Here is a 23,698-nt window from a genome sequence, read left to right as displayed (position 1 = left end):
AGCCTTAAAAATTTCTAAAATCTAGAGAGCGCTAAAAACTAATTAAAGTATCAACCGTTAAAATACTTCAGTAACGTTTCCCATCCATGTACTATCTCCTTTATCGGTTGGCTATAATGATTTGTATTCCAAGGAATCCCAATAGTTGTGAGTCAAATTTAAATTTAGTTAGAACGTATAACTTTGCTGATATATGTTGTTATCTGTTATGTTGTTAATAGTGTAATTTTCTATTCTGAAAAACTAATAAAATTTGAGTACCAACTATTTTATTTTTGAGTTAGCGTAAATAACTTAAATCTATCCTAACATGCCTATATATAATATGTAAATTTGGAATAAAGCATATAAAACTGGAACTATCTATTTGTGGCATTATCTTTGGTGTTTTCGTTGATTTTCAAAGAGAAATCCTGTTTAGGTTTCGCAAGACTGGCAGGTCCTTGGGCAAGCTCAGGTTCTTTAATTTGAAGATAGTCTTCGGCATCCCAGGGTTGAGTTACAGCCGTGCCAAAGAACAGGTAAACGCAGTTGCCCACAAAGAAGATTACAGATGCGATGATGAACACAATCTGCCATTCGGTTCGATCAGACTAAAAGGAAATATAGAAGATACAAAACAAAAAATAAAAGATGCACTAAACTTTCAGATACTTACATTATCCTCTACAATCCAACCAACCACTAAAGGAGTAGCTATTGGCACGAAATTCGCAGCTGTATTCACAATTCCCATCAGAATGCTGGCATGGTTTTCAGATAGATCAATGGTGTTTAAGACACTGCCAATGGTTTGGGCACTGTTCACGCCCACACTGATGGTCATTAAGGCGATGGCATAATTCTTCTGATCTTTATCCAGGAAGCCAATGCCCACCAAAGTGGCAGCAGGAATCCAGAAGGCTATCGAGTTGTAGGTTTTCCTTAATACAGTCAGGGAAACTGTGTTCTTACTCAAGAGAACATCGGCTGTGATCAGATATATATACGACATGCACCACATGGCCAGGAATGGAAGTGCTGAGAAGAAGGCATTGCTCTTCATGTCCATGTCGAGGACTCCGTTCATGTAGGATGGAATCTCAGCCTGCAGAGTGCTCAGTCCCCAGTTTTCACTGCATCGTACGATCAGTAGGGCCAGGAATGGAGCCGAGGTCCATATCGCCTTCCAGGGAATGGGGATAATGGTCTTATGGTACTTTTCATTGTGCTTTAGAGACGACTCGATGTAGTGCAGTTCATTTTGTCCAATAAAACGAGATTCTGTGGGATTGTTGGCGGCAAAGGTGAACCACAATGCACACCACAAGAAAGCCACTCCAGCCGAGACATACGAGATTCCAGGCCATCCCAACGAGCTCTTCGCTATCATTCCACTCAAGAACATGGCACTCACATTGCCGCACTCGATACCAGTGTGACTAAGAGCACCCAAGCGGTTTCGTTCAGCCGGAGGAGACCACTTGGCCAGGTGCTGATGAATGCAGGGGAACACCACGCCCTGCGCCAGACCCATAATCACCCGGATTCCACAGTACGCCTGCCATTCTCCGAATCCGATGAAAAGGGGAGTCAAAGCGCTGCACACTCCAGATCCAAAGACACCCCAGAACATCACACTCTTCACTCCGAAACGCTTGCAGAGGTAACCTCCCAGGAACTGGGTGAATATGTATCCCCAAAAGAAACTGGAGAGTATATAAGACTTCTCAGCCTCCGTCCAGTCGTATTCCTATGGGGGGATAAGAGGTTAGCCGTTTCTTTTTATACCAGTCAAGTTCTTACGGGAAAGTTTGGATTTGTTGTTTCCGCATTGGTCATTGCCACCACGGACACACCCACATTCAGGCGACCTATGAACATAATAGTTATGTTGAGGAAGATCAGTAGGGCCTGGACATGCCGCATGCCCACCACGGGTCCTGCAAAAATAAAGAAACACAACTGCCATTATCGCGAGTACTTCCTGCCGGCAAGCAGTTGGGCAAATAAATCTGAATTGCTCTTGAGACTTCGTTATCGCAGCCATAATTGGAATGATTTATGACCACTCAATGGGCGTGCGAATAACCCAGGTATTTCTCAGGTGGAGGACAATGTCTGACTTCTGAAGGGCGTATAAATCGTGTTAGGTTCGTGGGGCGCCTAATCCATTCACAAATGCCGATCCAAGCGGAAGGATTTTAATTTAACACACACCTTTGTTAATCTCTGCCGTCATCGTGGACTTAATTGGCAACCACTTCTAATCGACCGATCCGTAGCACAGTAGGTTAAAAAGTGAATGGCTGCAGTAACATCATGTTGATTTAAATCCAAATCGAATAAGCCGATAAGCCGTTTTGGCTTATCTGCAACGTTATTAATCGATAAGGTCAAATCGCGGGCAAATATTTAACTTTGATGAAAAAGCGACCTCAAAAATTAGGATTTTTTTACAAATTAAATTTACAAAAATTATATGAATACGTCATATCAGAAATAGTGCCACCCTGATAAATACTTAGGATATTAGTTAGACTAATCATAAATAAAGAACAATATTTATTATTATACGAGTATACAAATTATGAATATTATAACGTTTACAAGATTTCATATATAATATAAATATGAAAAATGATACATCTCCATTAACTATTTAGTGACCCTAAAACTTCTTTAGGCATTTCGTGGTTATCTTTGGATGCTTCGCGATTAGCTGGCATTATACCCAGTTCAGGCTGCTTCAATTGGAGAAAGTCCTCCGCATCCCAAGGCTGAGACACAGCCGTGCCAAAGAACAAAAATACGCAATTTCCGAAAAAGAAGAGCACTGAGGCGATGATGAAAACGATTTGCCACTCCGAACGATTTGACTGAAATGGAAAAGTGTTAAAAAGTGCCAGATTATTAAGATAAAGAGTCTTACTTCCTCCTCGACGATTACACCTACAACCAGGGGTGTTACTATGGGAACCACATTCGCGGCTGTATTCACTATGCCCATAAGGATACTGGCGTGATTCGGTGATAGATCTATGGTGTTCAGGGAGGTACCAATCGTAGCACCACTGTTCACACCCACACTGATGGTCATCAGAGCAATGGCTAGATTCCTCTGTTCCTGGTCCAGGAAACCAATACCAATCAAGGTGGCACAGGGAATCCAAAAGGCCATCGAGTTGAAGGTCTTTCGAAGGGCCGTTAGACTCAGCCTGTTTCCGGCAAGCAAAACGTCGGCTGTAATCAGGTAAACATACGACATAACCCACATGGCCAAAAACGGTAACGCCGAAAAGAATGCATTGCTTTTCATGTCCATATCAAGAACGCCGTTCATATAGGTTGGTATCTCGGCCTGTAGGGTACTCAGACCCCAGGTCTCGCAGCAACGAGCCACCAGAAGAGCCAAGAACGGAGTCGAGGTCCAAATAGCCTTCCAGGGAATCGGAATGATGGTCTTGTGGTAGTCCTCGTTATGTTTCAAAGACGATTCGATATAGTTTAGTTCCGCTTCTCCTATGTAACGCGATTCTACAGCGTTATTGGCGGCGAACAAGAACCAGAATGCACACCATGTAAAGGCCAATCCAGCTGAGACATACGATATTCCTGGCCATCCAATAGGGCTCTTGGCTATCATTCCACTCAAGAACATGGCACACACGTTTCCGCACTCGATTCCCGTGTGGCTAAGAGCTCCCAAACGATTTCTCTCGTTCGGAGGTGACCATCTGGCCAAATGCTGGTGAATGCAGGGAAAGATCAGTCCTTGAGCAAAGCCCATCAGGACTCTTATGCCGCAGTAAGCTCGCCATCCGCCAAAGCTGATGAAAAGCGGTGTCAAAGCACTAAAGACGCCCGAGGCAAAGGATCCCCAGAGCATGACACTCTTGACTCCATACCGCTTGCAGAGATACCCTCCCAGGAACTGGGTGAAAATATATCCCCAAAAGAAGCTGGAGAGTATATACGACTTTTCTGTCAAGTTCCAATCATATTCCTGAAATAAGGAAACTGTTAAGCGAAAGGATAATTATAGAATCTAAAATATTACTGGAAATTTCGGATTTGTAGACTCCGCATTTGTCATGGCCACAACGGATACTCCCACATTCAGGCGTCCGATATACAAACAAGTTATGTTGAGGAAAATCAGCAAGGTCTGAACATGTCGCATTCCCAGCAGGGGTCCTGTAATCGCAAATAAATATTGTTGTTATCGCTAGTACTTCAGAATTCGAAGGTAGGTAGGCAAGAGAAAAATCTGAAGTCCACTTAAGAAATGTTATCATAACTCAACTGGTTCACCAGCTGGCGAATTGGGCGGGGGTTTATCAGCCAACGAAACCTGCAAAGTATGTTATGTTTATAGACATTTTCCAAGTACAACGATTAAAGTCCATAATTTGTTCTCAGCAGAAATTTTATTTTAGGCGCCGAGCACTTAAAAAGTTTATAAATTTCCCTTTCCCTAATCAACATTTACTTTTAAAGTACTTTTCGTATTAATTTTACTTTCTTACTGATTAAATTAGGAAATATAACCGTTGACTCGATCAACACAAAATAATATTCTTTTTTTGGTAGATTCTTAAATTTCTGTTAGTTGATTTAACATTTATTTAATTAGCAAATTGCAGCGTTGGAAAATAGTTTTCCTTACCTTTATTTATTTCAGCTGACATCCTTGAAATGTTAATGGGGAATTGACCCTTTGACGGCCGAAATGGTTGACGAATTGAACTCGAGTGAACCGTTGGAATACCGCACCCTGCCGCGATTTTAATCATACGAGTTTTTAATCGACTCCCAGCTAATCAATCAGATTATCCTCTGATAAGACTCTAACGCGTGCGTACTAAAACAGAGAGTATAGAGAACCTGGCACGCGATTAGGATCATAAACCACCGAAAATAGAAATGCTGGTGATTACTCTGAGATTAGTAAATATAATTTGCAGATACAGCAAATCTACTAACAACACTAATAAAGTCAAGCAAATTTGTACTATGTATTATTATCCCAAATGTTATCAGTGTTTTAAATTTTTGAAAAACTGACCTTAGTTAATATTAATTTTAGGGTTCTCAACATGATAAGCTGATATCTTTAGCATCTGGAAAAGCCACATATCATTTGAAAGAAGCAAAACAACTCAAAGGTCAGAGTAATGTAGGTATGGCCTGTATTATCTCTGAGAAGAATGTTCCCACGTACTTATCGAAAGACCGCGTTTGTACGACATCTCGTCTTATCAGAATTCAATTTGCTGGTAGCTAAAACATATGTCATACTAATTGGAGAACCAATCGATCTTCTTTTCACATGACGCCCACGTCAATTGCTTGCTTATTTACGATCAATGTTTCCTATAGTAATCAGTGTTCATTGATAATGAAGTGAGATGGCGCTGCCTTGATGGTCTCAATTCCGAAAGGTAAGTCAACAAGGTCGTAGAGTCATTCATTAAAAAATCTATATTTACAACTTAATGCAATCATTGGGAAAATATATGACTTATTTTTAGCTACTGAATAAAAACTATTGATAAAAAAGAGTTCCGGTCCAGCCGGGAGTAAAATTCCTAGGTTTCGAGGTAAAATTTGATATTCCCATGATTTCAAATTGAGTTGTGGTCAAGGCTTTCCTCAGTTACGTCATTGGTTTTGGTTCCATTGCTTTCTAGGCCAGCTTCACTTTCCTTACGCTTCGCTTCCTCTAATTTCTCACTTTGCTGTGCTTCCAGGGCCTTGGAATTTCCTTCCTCTTGTAGATTCGAGGAACGCTGCTTATCCATAAAATCGGGTGCATCCCAAGGCTGGTTAACCATTTGACCGAAGGCTAGGTAGATTATGTTACCCACAAAGAAGATGGCGGCGGATATGATGAACACAATTTGCCACTGTTCGCGATCGTGCTGTTAAAGATAAAAATAGAAGATTAGAAGATTCAGATTTCTTCGAATATGGTAATAAACTCACATCATCCTTGACGATGATTCCTACGAGCAGGGGCGTCAAAATAGGCACAACATTAGCAGCAGTATTAATAATACCCATGAGAATGCCAGCGTGATTAGGAGACAAATCAATGGTGTTGATAGTACTTCCAATCGTAGAGCCAGCATTGACCCCCACATTGGCACACATAAGCACCACAGCAAGGGTCTTCTGGGTACTGTCCAAGAAGCTGACTCCAATCAGGGCAAGAGCGGGAACAAAGAACGCTATCGAATTCACACTTTTGCGGATGCCAGTAATGGACATAATGCCTCTGGTCAGCAGGATATCAGCGATGATCAGATAGACGAAGGCCATAATCCAAGAGGTTAAATACGGGAGAGCCGAGTAAAGAGCATTGCTCTTCATGTCCATCAGTAGGACACCATTCATGTAGGCTGGCATCTCGGTCTGGAGGGTGGAATATCCCCAGGACTGGCAGCACCTGGTGATCATCAAAGCCCAAAAGGGAATCGAGGTCCAAATGGCCTTCCATGGAACGGGAATTCGTCCAGTGGCCTTTTGCTCTGCCTCCTCTGCTTTGCGACTGGAGTTGATCGAAGTCTCAATATAGTTCAGTTCTGCTTCGCTGATGAACTTGGACTCCCTTGGGGTGTTGGCTCCAAAAATCCACCAGATGATGCACCAGAAAACACCTACGCCACAGGAAACGTAGAAGATTCCAGGCCAACCTACACTTGAGGCTGCCAGTAGTCCACTAGCAAACATGGCCACCAAAGTTCCACAGTCTATACCCGTGTTGGCCAAGGCTCCTAGACGATTTCGTTCATTCACCGGACACCAGTTGGCCAAGTGAGCATGGATACAGGGAAACAGGAAACCCTGAAAAAGTCCCATTGACATCCGAATGGCACAATAAGCCTGCCAGCCACCCCAGGAAACACACCAGGGCGGCAGTAAGGCCAGGAGAGCAGATCCAATGGTGGAGACAAACATGGTGATCCTGGCTCCGTACCGTCGGCAGAGCCATCCGCCAAGGAATTGTGTCAATATGTATCCCCAGAAGAAGCTGGACAGTATGTAAGACCGCTCCATTTCGTTCCAATCGTACTCCTATCGAAAATCGCAAAATTAGTTAAAGGATTTAAGGAAAACCCATTTAAACTCACAGGAAAATTCGGGTTAGTATTCTCGGCATTTGTCATTGCCACCACAGCCACTCCAGCATTGAACTTGGCCATGTAATTGACCACAATAGACAGGAAGAGCAAAAAGGCCTGTAAATGCCGCTGGCCGATCATCGGACCTATCAATCAAAAATAAATCCCATAAGTAACGCACTTAAGTGGGTCTCAAAACTCCCCCACTGTTTGGCCCAAAAAACCTTATCGATCGGCTGTTCAGTTTTTGCTTCCTCCATATATTTTTCGATGGTAACCAGTTGCTTACCAGTTTGAAAAACACTTAAATCAAAGGCTTAAGTTACTTTAAGATTTGATAAGGCAATTTAAAGACTTTAAAATCAGATTAATTGCTTTTTAAAAGTTTTAAATTGGAAACCGTTGCCAAGAAGAAAGATTCCATTAGTTTATATTTCAGAGACCTTAAGCAGGACCTTTTCAGGACCCTCAACTAACCCGTATTGGTTTCCGCCGTCATATCCGCACTACTTAATTAGTACCACTCCCGGTAAGGATCGAAATTAAACTCAACTCTTAGCTCGCAGCCAGCTAGCTTTACACCTTCCATTTCATCGGAGAGCTAATCGAACCAGCTGTCAGTTTTCAAGTGATACCCGCTAAATGGACACCAAATCAGCGCACTCCACAAACACGATATTGATAAGGCGGAAAAGCAACAATGAAACCGAAAAATCGTAGTCGTAGAGCACTGATAGCGTCAGACGAATGGCTTTGAAGGTGGTGGTAGATGGGTGGGTCGTGGGTAGGCGCTTGAAATCCGGATGCGATACTGAATAGAAAGGGAAAGGCCCCCTTGAAGTAGAGTAGTCGTAAAACTCTGAAGACGTCATTGATTTTCTATCGACTGTTGCCCGTCAAAGCCGCGATATCTGTCCGGCCTCTTCAGTGGCTGAGACTTAAGTTTAATCTTATCGGTGGTCAATGCCAATTATCTGCATCATGCTTACCCGTGGGATCCTTCAGACTTGTGCTGAAAACCCATCCCAAAACATCGCAAAGATTACGATTGAAGCACCTCGACTGATAGCAAAAGTTGTCCAATCAATCAGGGCGTCTGGCACGAGCGACCTTTCGGAAATACCTTATACACACTTGAACTTTTTCAAGACCTTGTAATGGCTCTATACTAGGAAATAAAACAAACACTTGAGAGTACGCGTGTGCACATAACATCTATATCCGGCTTGAAAAGAGCATTTATATTGATTCTTATGTATTTACGATGTGATTTCGATCTTTCAATTTAAAGTATTTATAATCTAAGAATACTTTTTGGTCTAAATAAAACTTTTAACACTAAAAATATCAGTTACCAACCTGATGTTATTTACCACATTCATTCGGTAGAGGAGCATACTTTGATTTAAGGTGATCTGATTAGAATACATCCATGGAACTTGAACGCTGCCTATCCAATTAAATGTAAACTTATTTCTTGTTAGAAAGAAAGTTGTAAAGAAAGCAGCATTTAAACTAATTTAAGTGTTTTTATTTTATAACTTAACTTACTCATGGGGAATACATTTATAACTATATTAATTTATACACTTGTGAAAAAAGAACGTAAACAAGTTGCGGACCAGCCGTGAGTTTTTCGATCTGTATATAGTTTGACTTACACATGATCTTACAGTTTCTCGCTAGGAGTCTCAGAATTTATATCCTTTAACTTCACTTCCTGCAATTTATCGTTCTGTTGTTCTTCTTCCGATTTCCCGCTCAGGTTTGCTTCCTCCAATTTCTCGCTCTGCTTGGATTCCAAAGCCTTGGAGTTCCCTTCCTCTTGCAGTTTGGAGGATCGCTGATTATCCAGAAAATCGGGTGCATCCCATGGTTGACTGACCATTTGACCAAAGGCGAGATAGATTAAGTCGCCCACAACAAACACGACAGCGGATATGATGAACACAGTTTGCCACTGCTGGCGATCATGCTGTGAATGATACAATTAGGGAGTTATTACATAGGAAGTTAACTTACTATATTTCACATAAGTCTATTGATTTTTTACGAAAATTGCATATTTAACATATATAACATGCATACTTACGCTATCTTTCACCATAAGTCCGACAAGGATTGGCGTAATAATAGGTATAACGTTGGAAGCAGTATTTGCGATTCCCATAAGGATGCCAGCGTGATTAGGAGACAAATCAATGGTGTTTATAGTAGACCCAATCGTAGATCCAGCATTGACTCCCACATTGGCGCACATCAACACCACAGCAAGGGTCTTCTGGTCACTATCCAAAAAGCCGACTCCAATCAGTGCAGCAGCGGGCACGAAGAATGCAATTGAGTTAATAGTTTTGCGGATACCGGTGATTGACATAATGCCTCTGGTCAGCAGGATATCGGCGATGATCAGATAGACGAAGGCCATAATCCAGGAGGCTAAATAAGGCAAAGCCGAATAGAGAGCGTTTTTCTTCATGTCCATCAGCAGAACTCCGTTCATATAGGCTGGCATCTCAGTCTGGAGGGTGGAGAATCCCCATGATTGGCAGCATTTGGTGATCATATAAGCCCAGAAAGGAATCGATGTCCAAATGGCCTTCCAGGGAACTGGAATTTCGCTGGAAGAGGCACCCTGTGCCTTGTGAGTGGATCTGATTGATGTCTCGATATAGTTCTTTTCCGCTTCGCTAATAAAATTGCATTTACTGGGAGTGTCCGCTCCGAAAATCCACCAAAGGATGCACCAGAAAACTCCTGAACCGCAGGACACGTAGAAGATTCCGGGCCATCCGATGCTTGAGGCTGCAATTAATCCACTGGCAAACATTGCCACCAGGGTTCCAACATCGATGCCCATGTTGGCCAAGGCTCCTAGCCGGTTACGCTCATTCACCGGACACCAGTTGGCCAAGTGAGCGTGAATGCAGGGAAAGACGAATCCTTGGAAGAGACCCATTGCCATTCGAAGAGCACAATACGCCTGCCAGCCACCCCAGGAAACGCACCAGGGAACCAGTACAACCAGAACAGACGAACCAAGGGTGGACACAAACATGGTAATCCTGGCTCCATAACGTTTGCACAGCCATCCACCCAAGAATTGTGTCAATATGTATCCCCAGAAGAAACTGGACAGTATGTAAGACCGCTCCATTTCGTTCCAATCATATTCCTAATAAAATTCAATGTAATTAACTGAATGTACTTCTCTTCGTATAAGAATTTTTAAACTTACAGGAAAATCCGGGTTAGAACTTTCCGCATCGGTCATTGCCACAACCGCCACTCCGGCATTGAACTTGGTTAAAAAGTTGACCACGATTGCTGAGAACAGCAAGAAAGACTGCATGTGGCGCTGGCCAAGCATCGGACCTGTTTGATAAGAAATAAGTCCTTTAATTTTCATACTTAAGTGGGTCTCCCTACTCTGAGAACTGTAAGCTAAAAGTAATCCCAATCAATTGGCTGTTTTCGCTTTCTTCCTATATCTCTACAGAGAAAAACGGTTAAGGTTCTCAGAAACCACTTGAATCAAAGATCTTAAGAAGCCTAATGATATGATTAAGAAATTAATGGACTTCAACGGCCCTTCAGATTAATTAGTTATTAATTAACAGGGAGAGGTTAAGCGAAATGGACTTTGATTTCAAGTACCATCCTCAAGTGGAAAATTATTTAAAAAGTATTAAAAAGTATGCTACGAAAAATTAACTTAATCCCCTTAAGCGAAATGCTAATTTCGCCACTGTTTTAGGGCTAATGAATTAGTTAGTAACAGTTGCCACGTTGAACTACTAAGAAATAAAAGTAACACAAAATCCATTATTTTAGATTATGCAACTCACTATGAGAATGCTTTTTGCTACACTATTTAATTGGAATATTTTAAATTACACTTTGTTTAAATATTATTAGTTAGCAGCCTTGGAATATCATAAACAGAAAGTTTTCAGCTTCAACCAGGACTCTTTAAGGACCTTGATGACCACTAACCCTTATTGATTTCCGCTGTCATATCCGCACTACTTTAAATCGAACCACACACGCTAATGATTTAAATAAAACTCAACTATAACAATGCAGACAGTTCGCTTTACACCTTCCATTTTCTATTAAAGAGCCAATCGAAACCGTCATCAGCTTTCAAGTAAAACCCGCTTAATGAGCTCCAAATCAGGGCACTTCATAAACACGATATTGATAAGGTAATACGCAACAATGGAACCGATGGTTTGTACTCGACTAGAAGTGCGATAGCGATTCCACTACGGATAAGTAGGCATGCAGACAACGAATGGCTTTTAGGTTGGCTAAGAAGCTTGTAATCAGGATGTGATCTAAATGGAATGACACCATCAACCGGTCGAAAACATCTTCTTACATAGCCAACTGATCAGCCTCTTCAGTCATATCCAGCTTATCAGTAACGACTCATGTTTAGCCACAATTTTTCAAAACATTCCAAAAAACCGAGGTACAAGGTACGCAATATGATAGCGGACTACTATTTACTTGTACTTTATTGGACTATATAACGGCTTAGAGTAGTTTAGACTATACATATTGCTTGACTCGATCACTCAGCGGCTCTCCTCCTCCTCTTCCTGCAGACGTAATATATCCGCTTTGTTGATAAAGTAATAGCTTGGCTGCCGTCCTTTGAGGTCCTTAGCCGTCCGCTTGGCCCCGTTCTGAATCAAAATCCGACTAACGCTCTCCAGCGCATTAGTTCCCATGGCATAGTGCAATACAGTGCGTTCCAACTGAGTAAGAAATATATGATTAAAGCTGAACTTAGGATACAGAGTCCCTTCTTACGTTATCCGGAATTTTCAGAGCCTCAGGACAGATCTTCACCATGTGCTGAACCATTTCCTCGGACTCTTTTAGCACAGCTATGTGCAAGGCGGTTCGACCTGAAGGTTAATTAGATAAAACTAAGTAAATCCTTCTAAGGTATTAAGTCTTTTCTTACCATAATAGTTCTTGGTCTTAACCAACCACTTGGCATTGGCAACATTGGTCAGCTCCACCACTCGCTCCATGTTGTTTTCCCTGATCATCTGATGGAGCTCTTCACGAGTCTCCTCCAATCCCCGAAGATTGGTCAGGAACTCGGCAAGAGCCTCGTTTTGTCGGGACTGTACCACATCTACAATGGATTGACCACTTTCGTCCTCGATGTCTAATATATGATCATAGCCTTGGAGAGCAAGTTGTTCGAAAGGTTCCACGTCACCTGGTTAAGAAAGCAAAAAGCTTAAAAGAGCGCTTGAGAAGATTACTCTATGGTTAACACACCGATGACTGCCTGAGCCAGGACATAACGATCGATTTCGGCAGCATTGTTGGGCTGATTTGCTTGGAGCGAGACATCCCTAGCAGTTCGGTACAACTCATCCCGGTAGGTGATGTCAATAACCGACTCCTCAATAAGCGTATAAAGAGCTCCTCTCCGATGGGAACGGGCACAGGCGAAGTGCAGCATACTCTGACCATGCTCATCCCGCTCTTCCATATGCTGCACCGCCAGGACTCCTTCTGCATCGTCTTCCTCGGCCAAGGATCGAGCATCAAGTTCTATGAGATCTGCATTGGTTGGACCAGGACCATTCCGAGTGTTGGTCAGACGCTGGCTAGAGCTGGCATTCGATTTGGCCATTGCCAGGGTGGAGGTGGAACTGGTGCTGGCCTTGCTGCTTCCAGAGTGGACCTGGACTTCGGTCATTGGCTTGCGATCACCCATGAAGTGCTGGAGGTAGTTGGTCAGATAGGCCACGGGATCTCGGGGTCTCTTGTTGGCTATCTCAGTGAGGGCCTTAATCAATGGATCGGCAAGAGCTGAGTGAGAAGTGGAGTAATTACTAATTGTTAATTTCTTTCAGAACTTCTGATTTGTTACGTTTCTAATAAGACTTTTGTTATAAGCTTTACTTAGTAACGGAATTTAACCTCTGCCTCTGTATTCTACTTACAATCAGCTAGATATTTGCCCTGCTCCGTCTTGAAGATGGGATTGGCCTGAAAGCTCACTGGCTGCGCCTGACCTGTGTGGAAAACAAGCTGGATTAGTCACTCCAAAGGCCCAGGATAGCTTCAGTCACACTCAGTGGGTCGAGTCCCAGTAATCTATGCACACAAAGCGAGAGGGGGAGTACTTTTTGGGGCGGGAAGGGGGTAAACAAACGAAGATGAGGATGCCGATGGTGGAACTCAAGAGACTTTGCAAATCATATTGAAATCGTGACAAGATCACATTCTTCGAGCTAGACACGGATACGGATACGACTATGTAGGTGTAACTCAAAGCGGAACTTACGATTACGGATTAACTTTAAACGCAGAGTAAGCGGAGGAGATTATTGATGAGGGCACGAGGTAGGTATCAATCGAATTAGTATAAGCATTTAATATTTAGTGTGCTGAGGTATTCTTTACTTTTTTATGTACATAGAGATGGAACTTAGTCCACTTTCTTAGTTACGATCCACGATGCTGTTCTTCTTGCGCTTGAAGATCTTCACCAGCATGGTGGCAATGTGTTTGGAGTTTGTAAGTGACATATCCTTTTCTAGGGACAGGATATTGGTGACTGCAGTGCAGTAGTCCTGGAAAAGCACATATTCCACCACTCCCATGCTTTGCATATTTACAAGGCGAACGGTGAGCTTTGAAAGGCGATTGGTCACCATACTCAATCCTCGCACAGAACACAGATGCCGCAGATTGTCCATCTCCTTCATCAAATTGGTCAGCTTAACTATGGTGGTCATTTTGAGACCGGTGCCCAAATAACTAGGCCTCGATTGAAGGTAGCCCAGAAGGTAGCTTTCCTTGAAGTGCAGTTGGGTTTCCAGGTAGGATATGGCTCTTCCCACTCTCGTATAAGCGGCTCCCATATCCGCTGGCTCCTTGCTACTGGTTGTAGAGATGATTCTCAAGTGCTCCTGGCAATTTAGCCACACAGCCAAATTGTTGGCTGAGTTAACAAAAACTCCCCTGCCATAGGGCCAAAGGGCTCCATTGAAAGCTGTGGACTCCGCAGCCTGCACCAGATCCTTGGTATCCAGTAGGGGAATCATCAGACCCAGACTGCTCAGCATCATCGTGACCTCCGAATCGGTTTCCAAGAGCTCGGTCATGGTATAATAGTTTCCCGAATCCGTCTCGCCAATGGCATCTGCAAAGTGGGTGGTGAATATTTTGCTCATCATCAGGCGCTCGGCTTGCTCTAGTTGGCCAATTGTTAGGTTCAAGGGTAACTCCAACTGATCTAGATTCCTGGAGACCTCAACCAAGCAACGGGTGACCAAAAGCGATTCATCATCAAAGACAAAAGCCGCCGTGTTGAGTCGCTCCCCATTGTCCATTGGAAAGTAAGCCAATCGGGGTTGTGGCTTAAAATCGGCATCAATACTCAAGCAATGCATATCTTTTAGCAATGGCACCAGAAACTCCTGGAACACCACAAACACATCGAAATCTGGAGCTATAATTCCGCAATTTATATCCTCCTCCAGATGGCGAGCTTTGGAAGTTTTCCTCATGGCAGGCCACAGGACATCGAAGAGATTATGATCGAGTCGAGTTTGCCTCCGCTTGATTTTCTCATAGACACCCCTCTTTAAGAATCTACTCAGATAGCTAGTCACCGAAAGCTGCAACGAAGAGGCACTCAGGGGCTTGCGATGAGACAGAGCCGATGCCGTAGTACCGCTCAAGAGTTTTCCCGATTCCGAAATCACGCTATAGCAGCGCTCCAAAGTCCTTGAGATTTCGCCATCCTGCAGTTCTCGCCGGGCACTGTGCAGGTCGTCGGGGACTGCTCAAGGGTTTCCGGAGCAGCATAGATTATAATGTTTTTTTTTTGGATTGGACGATTATCATTTAGCAGACACATTAAGACACCAAAGCGTAGACAAACACACGGATACAGATACGAACACCGAAACCATGACAGTTACAGATGAAAGGATATCTGGGTGGGTGATCGAGATAAAAGGCGCTGGTGCTGGCCGGGATTGTGCAGTTAGCTTACATACCAAATATTTCATCAATGTTGCCAATGATTTCGTTGAAAAATTCATTTCGATTTCCCTCCATTTTTGCGGACAACCGACCGACTACTCGCAGGAGTATCCAACACGTATACGCAGTGTGTTCACGGTGCGACTGAAAATCGATGACTGACTTGGCCAAAGCTCGCGCCGAGTTCAGTTAGCCCCTTGGCTATAGTTTATAGTTTCCCATTCCTACCCGACCACGCCCCCTTCTAGCACACACAGCCGGATGTTTGACTTGGTAAACAAATGTATTTAATTATTTCGGTTTACCCCCGGTATGCATGTGTGTGTTCGAGTGTGGGCAGCGAAAGCGAGTGTGAAAACAAAAACGCCACTAAAGCCACAGAGAAAGCAAAGCGGCATGGCATAGCGCTTAGCTATCTGGAGAATGGGTGGTGGATCGGGTGGGTTTAATGGCGGGTGGTGTGTGTTGGTGGTGGCGGAGGTGGTGGACAGTGCCTGGTGAACGGTCAAGTTGGAACGCTGGAACAGCTGCCGATGGCTCACGGCCCCCTATGTTTTCTTACCCTGGTCGTTGAGCAACTGGTTCTCCAGTTCCTCCGCCCCAAATATATTGAGCAGCTCGGTGTAGTTGAGAATGTTTTTCGCCTTGTCCTTGTCCAGGTAAAACTCGGCCGAGTGGCCCAGCTGCGTGTGTTTGGTTATTGAATTTTAAATCAAACTCTTTTCATTATTTATTTCGTTCTAATCACAAATTTATGGCATATTGATTTCCATTGCAGCAGGCATTTGAAAGTCATGAGGAGTAGACGAGCCTTGGCCCACTTTTCATGATTCCGGTTTTGTTGTGAGTAATTTAAAAACAATTTTCATTTGTCATTTAAAATGATATTACAGCTATACTACAGCTGCAGCTATTCCCAAACAACTCCAAACTGGGCTCTATTCTTAACTGTCTTTCTGTTTTTTAACTACGGTATCACTTCAGCTTAAACTGGAAGAATTGATACACTCAGGGAAAGAAGACAACCATGAATAAATGATGGTATTACCTTAACTTTTAGAATGTATAAAAAAATCCTGATTTAATAAAGCTTATTTCTACTCTTAGCTTTCCAAACTGATTTTACACTCACTTTAACAGACTTATTTCCTTCGTTCACTCACCTTGTCCAGCGATTTGGGATTGGCGCCCAACTGCAAGAGCATGTTGTAGAAGTGACCATTGTCCTTAATTGTGGCTGCGTAATGAAGCGGCGTGCGTCCGTCATTATCCGTAATTGTCATGGTCTCCGGAAAACGCGATGCCAAGTAGCGAACGATATCTGGCTCGCGGTTAGGGGTGAGAAACCAATCATATAAATAGAAACCGACGGAGTGGGAAGACCTACCTGTGTGGCCGAAGAGGACGGCCACGTGCAAAGGCGTGGAGCCGTTGGGCGATATGTCGTTCTTTGCAATGGCAAACTTCCGGCGATCCAGAGCCTGCTGCAGTGCCAGCAAACCTCCGTCACGTGCCGCATCGTGCACGCGATGTATTTTCTCCTGCCAATGGAAAATATGATGCATGCCGTAATTAGTGCGCCAGAAAGTGGCTCTTCCTTACTTCCTTCCTGACTGGCTTTCGTTTTGCTTACCATGTAACTGGGTACGTTGTTGAGAAAGGCCTGGATTTCCGGCTCCTGGGACTTCAAGCCAACCAAACTACCACCCTCGCCATTCAGCACAATCTCGGCCAACTGCTCCAAGTCACCGGACTCCACAATCCGCCTAATGCGTTCATCCTACGGAAAACAGTAAAAGCAACATCTCCAATGAGATGATAATGATGGTGGTGATGGTGAGTCAAAGACAACGTTGTGCATCATTGAAGCGCTAAGGGTGATGGATTAGAGATGATACTGGGTATAGAAAGAACTCGATGGTTTGCATTATGGGTGACTTTGGTGCAAACCCAAAAAACAAGCTAGGTGAGCCAGCAACAAAGGGCGATAGATAGATAGACAGATAGAAAGAGAAAGGGATGGCATTGTATACTTCATTAACTGCAGTTTGAGACTGAACTGTATAATCCTCGGGTGCACCTTCCACAAAGCCCTCAATGGCCATTGCTGATGTGAGAGACTCATTGCCATCCTCCACTTGAGCTTCTGTTCCACCTCCTGGCTGCCGATCCTCCTGCTGATTCTCTCCGTTCCTCTCTGAAGCTATTACATCCTGTTTAAATTTATTTCACCACTTAAGATATTATTTTTGTTATGCTTGGACAGTGATCTGGATTGGGCTACACAGTGCAAAATCACATAAATACATTAAAAAACGTACATACATTTATTCTTAACAACGTTAACGACTAAGTGCAGCTACAGGTGACAATGCCAGTTCTGAACCCACTCTATACACCCGTAATTAGGAATTTAAGCACGTAATCAAATTCAGACATTAAAGACTGGTAGTCCCAATAGCCATAAACCATTCTAATTAATGACCCTGTCTGTCTGCTGTTAGGCACTCACTCTAAATTAACTTGTTTGCAAGCCAACATAGCGTATACGCAATATCACGCATACGCCTAGGTTTTCCCCTTTTTTATTGAAATGCATCTGGAAATAGATTATTATAGCTGCCATAAGCAACGCCCACCATTATCCTTAACAAATCGCTCGAGGGACTGCAACTGCATTCGAGGCGCACTTTACATACGGTATATTGTATATTTGCCATATATCAAATATCATATATCATATATCTAATGCCTGCAACTGTTTTGACGTTTGCATGTTCAGTTCCCATTCGGACCCACCAACAACTGGATGCCTCTGACAGTTGAGGACCGTCTCTGCACCCGACTCAACCTCAGTCTCCGCTCAGTCCGCCATTGTTCGCGTCTAACAGTCGAAATGTCAGGCGGGCGAAAGTGAAACCGACCAACTTGGCCTGCGCATATGTAGGAGTACATGCCCGTACTATAGTGAGTGCATTATTATAAAGTCTATCTGTGGGTAAACAGCTGCTGATTTCAGCCAATCGATAAGCACAAATTGGGGGCAGACACTGGCATTGATTCGATCTAAGGCAATAACACACAGAAGTGAAACTGAAAGGGAAACGGATGCGGAAACGGAAATGGAAATGGAAATCGAAACAAACAAACACACACACACGGATGGTTGGGCAGGTCTCGGGTGCAATGGAAAACAACAAACGATAAACAAAAGACACAAGTTGCAGGTTTTGCATTCCATTTTTTAATTGGTTACAGTTACTATAATGGCTACGGCTAGATATATTGTTATTCAAACTGTATTTCGAAAGAGCTGAACATAACACTTGCTTTACAAAATATATATATATATATGTATGTATGTATAGAGATATATAAAGAATTTTACTAAAGGTTTTGCTTCTTTCATTATCTAAGCGGGCTTATGTTGAAGTTGATTGCTAAAGTTTCGCATTTTGCTGCTGATTGGGTTGCGGCTGAAGTTCTTGCTGTTGCTGTGGCTCTTGCAGTGGTAAAACAAATTAGTATGGAATGGAATTTAAGTGCCTGCTGCATCTGATTGATATATTCTATTTTTTGTTATTTGATTCTTAAAATTTTTTTTTTGGTTGCGTTTCATTTGACAGGTTCACATTGAAGAGGGGGGGTAAATGGGTTGAGCGTACGGCACACACAATAAACGTGAATAAACTACAAAACGTTCGAGGACACTTAGAGCACTCCCATCTGTACCTCATCGTCGTCGTCGTTATCGTTCTCGGACTCCACTTCCTTCTCTTCAACGGACATGGCGGCCACTTCCGGTTCCGCTCCATTCTCAACAGGGCTCATTTCAGGCTCATTCGCACCATTCTCAGCAGCCTCCTTCTCCTTATCTGGCTCCTCATCATCAGTCTTTTTGTTTCCTTCAAGCTCACTCTCAGTAGCAGACTCCTCAGGCAGCTCCGCTACCTCAACTTCCTCGGGTTCAGCTGGCTGCTCCTCTTCCGGAGCCTCCTCATGACCTCCGCCATTCTCAACGATCGCCGCATCTTCTTCATCTCCGTCTCCGTCTCCTTCCTCGTCCTGCCCAACTCCGTTTTCCTCTGCCTCTCCGCCTCCATCCGCGCTTACAGCTCTTGCAATATTCTGTAAAAGTAAACAATTGTCGACTGATTGCTTTCCAAGTGATTCAACAGTTTCTGTCTACGGTCCTTCGATCTCAGCCTAAATATGTACAGCGGGAATTTTGGGATTTTTTGGGCTCTAAACAAAAAGCGCAGAGTGCCGTCGAGAGAGGGGTGAAGGGAAAGAAGCTAGAGCCGACAATGGCTTACTTTCACAGAGTTTTCAAGCCCCCGGAAAAGCTAATTAAATATTGCCAACACCGAAAGCCATTTTCGAAACGTGCAATCAAGCCGCTAACCATCAAAAGCCAAACAAAGTAGGGAAAATAAAAGGAGAAAGAGGCGGGATGACTTACCTCAGGCTCGCTGTCCTCGCCATCGCCATTGATCGTGTTGAAGGTGGCCGGCGTTTCCGGTCGGCGCTGCAATGGCGGAGTGGCATCCGCTTCCGGTTCGGCATCAACCTTGGACAGATCGTCGTCCTCATTGGCACTCGTACTGCGATTTCAAAATGCAAAAAATTCTCTCTCAAAGCCATGCCCCATAAAAAACACATCACAAACTCAAATCAAAAAGGCAGCGCAGCATTTTCGCCAGCAAAAGGCAGCCAAACTTAAACTAAATCGTGGGGTCTAGGACCCACCAACTAGCCGGATACCCATAAACTAACCCAACTACCCACCCACTTACCCATCATTGGTGTCCAGCTCTGAGGTGTTCTCAAGGCTGTCATCCAGCGACTTGCGACCGTTCACGGACGGCGGCACCTTGATGTCCAGTTTCTAAAGTTCAAAGAGGGAAAAAAGTAGGTTATGGGTTGGGGAAACACCCAGTTATATAGACAACCCACTCACCTTGGAGCCGGCATCCCCTCCCGCACCGTTATCCACTCCACCTTCATCGCTTAAGGCCTCCCAATCGGTGGCACTGTCGGGGGAGACACGGGGCGCATCCGGCACATAAACCAGGAAGGCGCGCTCGATTTCGTGCGGCTTGTGGCGATAGTATGAGGGAGTCTTCATTTTCTGAAATTGCCGCAATGAATCATTTTAATTGCCGCCCAACTACCAAACAAAAGCCATCATCTGCACCCACTCTACACCTATTGATTTCTAGGAAAAATTGTTGAATAGAAAGTTAGCTCTGGGCAGTTCTAACTACTACTACGAACATTATTGCAACAATAAATGTCTTTAAAAACCTAAATCCTTAATCTAATGAATATACTAATACTACTTTTTAGAGAGATTTTTGATATTTGATATTTTGATTTACCGAACAAATTTGAAATTTCCTGCTGTCAGAATAGATAAGATGGCTTTCAGGTTTCAGCTATTTTAAAACCTAGATTCTCGTCTAGATTCTTAAATCTTTAAAAAGATTACATCCCTATTACCCACTCACATAATCGACGGCCTCCTCATCACAGCCCGCTTGGGTGAGCAGAGTGTAGCATCTCATGTTGTTCTTGGCACTGGCGGCCCAGTGAAGCGGCGTCTTCCCGGTGATGTCTGTTTCATGGGCGCCCTCGGGCCAAATGCCCACCAGATACTCTAGAATCTTGGTGTGACCCAGTCCTGCGGCCTTGTGAATAATATTGAGGCCATTGCCGTCCTTGCAGGTAACCAAGGCACTTGGAACCGGAGGCTCCAGCTGTGCTTGCACTGTTTCCAGATTGTTGTCAATGACCGCCTGGTGCAGATCCTTGATGGCATTCTATGCGGGGAGCGTAAATGAAATTTCAACCCAAGTAAGGGAAACGCAGGACTTCCTCACCATGACATGGGGAACGGCGGCCAGGAAGCGCTTCACACGCCCATTGTTACTAGCTTGCTGACTGAGACGGTTTCCCTGGCCCGCCCACAAAATGCGCGTCAGCTTGCCGATGTCCTTCTCGTGAATCCAGATTCGTATGGTGGATAACTTCACCGAGAAATCTATTAGCCGAGAAATGGAAATTGAAAACGTGGAAATTAATTTTCCCAGCCCCGCCACCGCCCTCGATCTCTGCCCAACGACCCGATTGCGATTTCCAATTCATTTTCGCCCTCGTTCGTGTTTGCATGCAATTTGCCGAAAAAAGCCAAGAAGCCGAAACTGAAAACTAAATTAAAACGAAAATAAATGCAATGAATGTTCAAGTTTGTGACTCCGGCTCGCTTAAAGTGGCATTAGTGGAAACTTGAGACAATTTCCGCCGGCGAAACTTTGCCAACTTGAAATGCTTCAAGGTCGGCGCCAAACTTTTTCGCAGTGCAAAAGTGGGTAACGCCCGCAGAGTTCGTCGTATCAACATATTAGAATCGCCGCCCACCAACTGAATTATTTAGCGGAGCATTTGGAAATCGAACACCTGGATATGAAAATGCACCACCCATCGAAATCCTGCAACCATTTCAATACGCACCTTCATTATCGCGACGCTTGCGTCCATTCTGTCCACCCGCCTGTCCATTCATCGGCATGACTGCAATGGGAAACATCTTGGCTTAGACCCGATTGTTCAGCTTACAAAAATGTTTATGTAAATACATATACGTATGTCATAAGATAAAAAGAAATTATAATCCTTTGCCTACTTTCCTTTCGATTGCTTTCTAATGCCTGTATTTACTTTTTTAGCGTCTGGCTAGCTTGAGCCGCGTTGGCAAACTAATTCTTGGCCTGGTCGTAAGGTGTTGAATTCAGGTCTCTGTGTTGTGGTCAAAACCCAACGGTCGCAAGGAGGAATAATTGCGTCCTGTTCGCGCACTTCCAACTTCTGACATGAATAAATAACACTTACTTGTGTGTGTGTGTGGGTGTGTGAGGGTGTCGGTATTATATAAAGCGAAAAAGTCAACATTTATATTAGAGCTGCTCCAAAACAAATATGTGGAAATAGAATTTCCATTTGGCTGATTCAAACTTGATTAGCATTCCTTGGGGAACAATTCTAAGCAATTTCAATGCGACTGTTTAAGGTTCCTCCACAAAATAGCTTGTAATTTCCTCAGGAAACTTCCTCCCACACGTTTAAATTCTTTAAACTTCCCTTTGTTTTAAACCTTTCAACACACATGGCTTATGTGCCAAGGTCTGCCTTCATTATCTGCAACTAGCCTTGCTTCGTGAGAAAATTTGCAGCACTTTCTATAGCATACTTTTCGGCTTCCTTGTGAAATACCTTTACTTTCTCTGGGGAAAACTTATTCTTTCTTCTATTAGCATTCCTAAGAAAAACCAATTCAAAGCAAATTTTAAACATACTTCCAGGATCCGCATTATATAGTCTGAACTTTCATTAAGAAAACTTCCTCTTGGAAGGGAAATTGTTAGCTAGAAAATTTCCATTTTCCATTTCTTTTCCGACCCCAACACTCACATAGCTTATGTGTCAAGGTCTTCTGCTCCATCTATTTTGGGTCTAACACCTTGAGGAATTTTTCGACTACCATTTGAGCAGTGACATGTAAATTAGTTGGCCGCGGTGAATCATTAAATTTCCATTCCATTTCCCTGGCCCTCACACACACACACACCTGTGCACACCCACACACGATTGAGTGGCAATAAAAACTGCTCGAAAGTGCCACGGAAATGGCGCATTAGTGTTTGCCACTTAATGTGGCAATCAACCCGCGGATCCCCTGGCATTGTAACTTGTTGAGCTGACACCCTTAACGGCACGCAATATGCAAATTTTGGCCACAAAAAAGAAACTTCTCAGCACCTCGGCTTGGCGTGTTGTCACCACAATTTCCCTCAATTAGGATGAATGAATATGAATAAATGTATTCATCGCATACTCACCTTTGGGTGGCGATGAATGGTAGTATAGTCCCTGGAATCTTCTTCGTCGCTTTGGAGGCATATTTATGTATCTCTTATCCGGTTTTAACGACTTTTCTTCTTTAGCTTAGGTTAGTGAGTAACTAGAGGCCACGACTCTGCCCATCACCCCCGTCGGGATTCATGGGCTATATGCGGTCACTTGACACTGGAAAAACGGAGCGATTTGAAAAATTCCAAAGTCCTAGCGCTGGATGAACCGTTGTCCTGACAAGTTCAACGACGTCTGAATGGACAATTGCACCTGGTCAGCTGCTCAACTGCTCAACTGGATAAATGGACAACTGGTCAGGTCCTTGCGTGTATGCATATTGAATGGAAAGTCCGGGAAAAAGGTGGAAAAACCGTGGCTCGGGGGCGTACTGAGAGTCACAACCTGTGTTCCTCACATGTGAGTTTTATGTTTTATTTATTTACTTTACAATTTGCCGGGGCTTTTAATGCGCTCGGTTTGTTTTCTTGTTTTTGCACTCTGCACTAGTTCCCAAAACGAAACACGTTGAAAACAAACCAATTAGCTGCAAATCGATTTTTCGAATTCGAATGGCCATAATATCGGAATGGGCACACACAAAAAAGGGCAGCCATGTCCGCTCTCTATATATATTTACAAAAGGTGCAGGT

The 23,698-nt window shown here is 43.6% G+C and overlaps 5 protein-coding genes across 7 annotated transcripts; all 5 read right to left on the bottom strand.

The window, feature by feature from the left end:
• Positions 1-299: 299 nt before the first annotated feature.
• Positions 300-2,263, bottom strand: LOC108112304 (putative inorganic phosphate cotransporter). Its single transcript, XM_017222130.1, has 4 exons — positions 2,200-2,263; positions 1,786-1,922; positions 659-1,732; positions 300-593 (listed from the first exon to the last, which is right to left on the bottom strand). The coding sequence occupies exons 1-4, from the start codon at positions 2,219-2,221 to the stop codon at positions 360-362; spliced, it is 1,467 nt and encodes a 488-aa protein (XP_017077619.1). The 5' UTR covers positions 2,222-2,263; the 3' UTR covers positions 300-359.
• A 370-nt stretch (positions 2,264-2,633) lies between these two features.
• On the bottom strand, positions 2,634-4,670 carry LOC108112139 (putative inorganic phosphate cotransporter). Its single transcript, XM_017221887.1, has 4 exons — positions 4,649-4,670; positions 4,040-4,176; positions 2,912-3,985; positions 2,634-2,858 (listed from the first exon to the last, which is right to left on the bottom strand). The coding sequence occupies exons 1-4, from the start codon at positions 4,668-4,670 to the stop codon at positions 2,634-2,636; spliced, it is 1,458 nt and encodes a 485-aa protein (XP_017077376.1).
• Positions 4,671-5,448: 778 nt separating this feature from the next.
• Positions 5,449-7,718, bottom strand: LOC108112252 (putative inorganic phosphate cotransporter). Its single transcript, XM_017222073.1, has 4 exons — positions 7,584-7,718; positions 7,116-7,252; positions 5,968-7,059; positions 5,449-5,903 (listed from the first exon to the last, which is right to left on the bottom strand). The coding sequence occupies exons 1-4, from the start codon at positions 7,603-7,605 to the stop codon at positions 5,607-5,609; spliced, it is 1,548 nt and encodes a 515-aa protein (XP_017077562.1). The 5' UTR covers positions 7,606-7,718; the 3' UTR covers positions 5,449-5,606.
• An 897-nt stretch (positions 7,719-8,615) lies between these two features.
• On the bottom strand, positions 8,616-11,158 carry LOC108112280 (putative inorganic phosphate cotransporter). The gene is made up of 4 exons (XM_017222102.1): positions 11,103-11,158; positions 10,345-10,481; positions 9,199-10,281; positions 8,616-9,081 (listed from the first exon to the last, which is right to left on the bottom strand). The coding sequence occupies exons 1-4, from the start codon at positions 11,122-11,124 to the stop codon at positions 8,776-8,778; spliced, it is 1,548 nt and encodes a 515-aa protein (XP_017077591.1). The 5' UTR covers positions 11,125-11,158; the 3' UTR covers positions 8,616-8,775.
• A 453-nt stretch (positions 11,159-11,611) lies between these two features.
• Positions 11,612-23,353, bottom strand: LOC108113340. Of its 3 annotated transcripts, XM_017223900.1 has the most exons (18): positions 23,036-23,353; positions 21,651-21,710; positions 21,020-21,180; positions 20,648-20,959; positions 20,098-20,268; positions 19,934-20,025; positions 19,600-19,741; positions 18,870-19,265; positions 17,198-17,350; positions 16,771-16,917; positions 16,525-16,678; positions 16,301-16,458; positions 15,700-15,820; positions 13,085-13,156; positions 12,411-12,950; positions 12,085-12,348; positions 11,928-12,025; positions 11,612-11,872 (listed from the first exon to the last, which is right to left on the bottom strand). In XM_017223900.1, exons 1-18 carry the CDS (start codon positions 23,094-23,096, stop codon positions 11,690-11,692), a joined length of 3,285 nt encoding a protein of 1,094 aa, XP_017079389.1. In that variant the 5' UTR covers positions 23,097-23,353; the 3' UTR covers positions 11,612-11,689. The 3 variants fall into 3 exon arrangements, with proteins under 3 accessions (XP_017079389.1, XP_017079387.1, XP_017079388.1); XM_017223899.1 differs by lacking the exons at positions 11,612-11,872; positions 11,928-12,025; positions 12,085-12,348; ... (6 more) ...; positions 17,198-17,350; positions 19,600-19,741 and having other exon boundaries at positions 19,128-19,265; XM_017223898.2 differs by lacking the exons at positions 15,700-15,820; positions 16,301-16,458; positions 16,525-16,678; ... (8 more) ...; positions 21,651-21,710; positions 23,036-23,353 and adding an exon at positions 15,152-15,269.
• Between the last annotated feature and the right edge of the window lie 345 nt (positions 23,354-23,698).

This window comes from Drosophila eugracilis, unplaced genomic scaffold (assembly GCF_018153835.1).
Source record: "Drosophila eugracilis isolate 14026-0451.02 unplaced genomic scaffold, ASM1815383v1 contig_90, whole genome shotgun sequence".
Lineage (NCBI taxonomy): Eukaryota > Metazoa > Arthropoda > Insecta > Diptera > Drosophilidae > Drosophila > Drosophila eugracilis.
This window is presented reverse-complemented; position numbering and strand designations above follow the sequence as displayed.

Bases quoted from the DNA above. Each gene is read 5' to 3' on its own strand.
- LOC108112304 (XM_017222130.1), bottom strand. From the start codon at position 2,221: ATGACGGCAGAGATTAACAAAG. The intron at 1,923-2,199 runs GTGTGTGTTAAA...TTATTTTTGCAG, and splicing joins GACGGCAGAGATTAACAAAG to GACCCGTGGTGGGCATGCGG. The intron at 594-658 runs GTAAGTATCTGA...ATTTCCTTTTAG, and splicing joins GTTGGATTGTAGAGGATAAT to TCTGATCGAACCGAATGGCA.
- LOC108112139 (XM_017221887.1), bottom strand. From the start codon at position 4,670: ATGTCAGCTGAAATAAATAAAG. The intron at 3,986-4,039 runs GTAATATTTTAG...TCCTTATTTCAG, and splicing joins CTACAAATCCGAAATTTCCA to GAATATGATTGGAACTTGAC. The intron at 2,859-2,911 runs GTAAGACTCTTT...TTTCCATTTCAG, and splicing joins GTGTAATCGTCGAGGAGGAA to TCAAATCGTTCGGAGTGGCA.
- LOC108112252 (XM_017222073.1), bottom strand. From the start codon at position 7,605: ATGACGGCGGAAACCAATACGG. The intron at 7,253-7,583 runs GTTAGTTGAGGG...TTTGATTGATAG, and splicing joins GACGGCGGAAACCAATACGG to GTCCGATGATCGGCCAGCGG. The intron at 7,060-7,115 runs GTGAGTTTAAAT...GATTTTCGATAG, and splicing joins ATACTAACCCGAATTTTCCT to GAGTACGATTGGAACGAAAT.
- LOC108112280 (XM_017222102.1), bottom strand. From the start codon at position 11,124: ATGACAGCGGAAATCAATAAGG. The intron at 10,482-11,102 runs GTTAGTGGTCAT...CTTATCAAACAG, and splicing joins GACAGCGGAAATCAATAAGG to GTCCGATGCTTGGCCAGCGC. The intron at 10,282-10,344 runs GTAAGTTTAAAA...GAATTTTATTAG, and splicing joins GTTCTAACCCGGATTTTCCT to GAATATGATTGGAACGAAAT.
- LOC108113340 (XM_017223900.1), bottom strand. From the start codon at position 23,096: ATGCCTCCAAAGCGACGAAGAAGATTCCAGGGACTATACTACCATTCA. The intron at 12,349-12,410 runs GTGTGTTAACCA...TTTCTTAACCAG, and splicing joins CCTGGCTCAGGCAGTCATCG to GTGACGTGGAACCTTTCGAA. The intron at 11,873-11,927 runs GTAAGAAGGGAC...TTTCTTACTCAG, and splicing joins CTCTGAAAATTCCGGATAAC to TTGGAACGCACTGTATTGCA.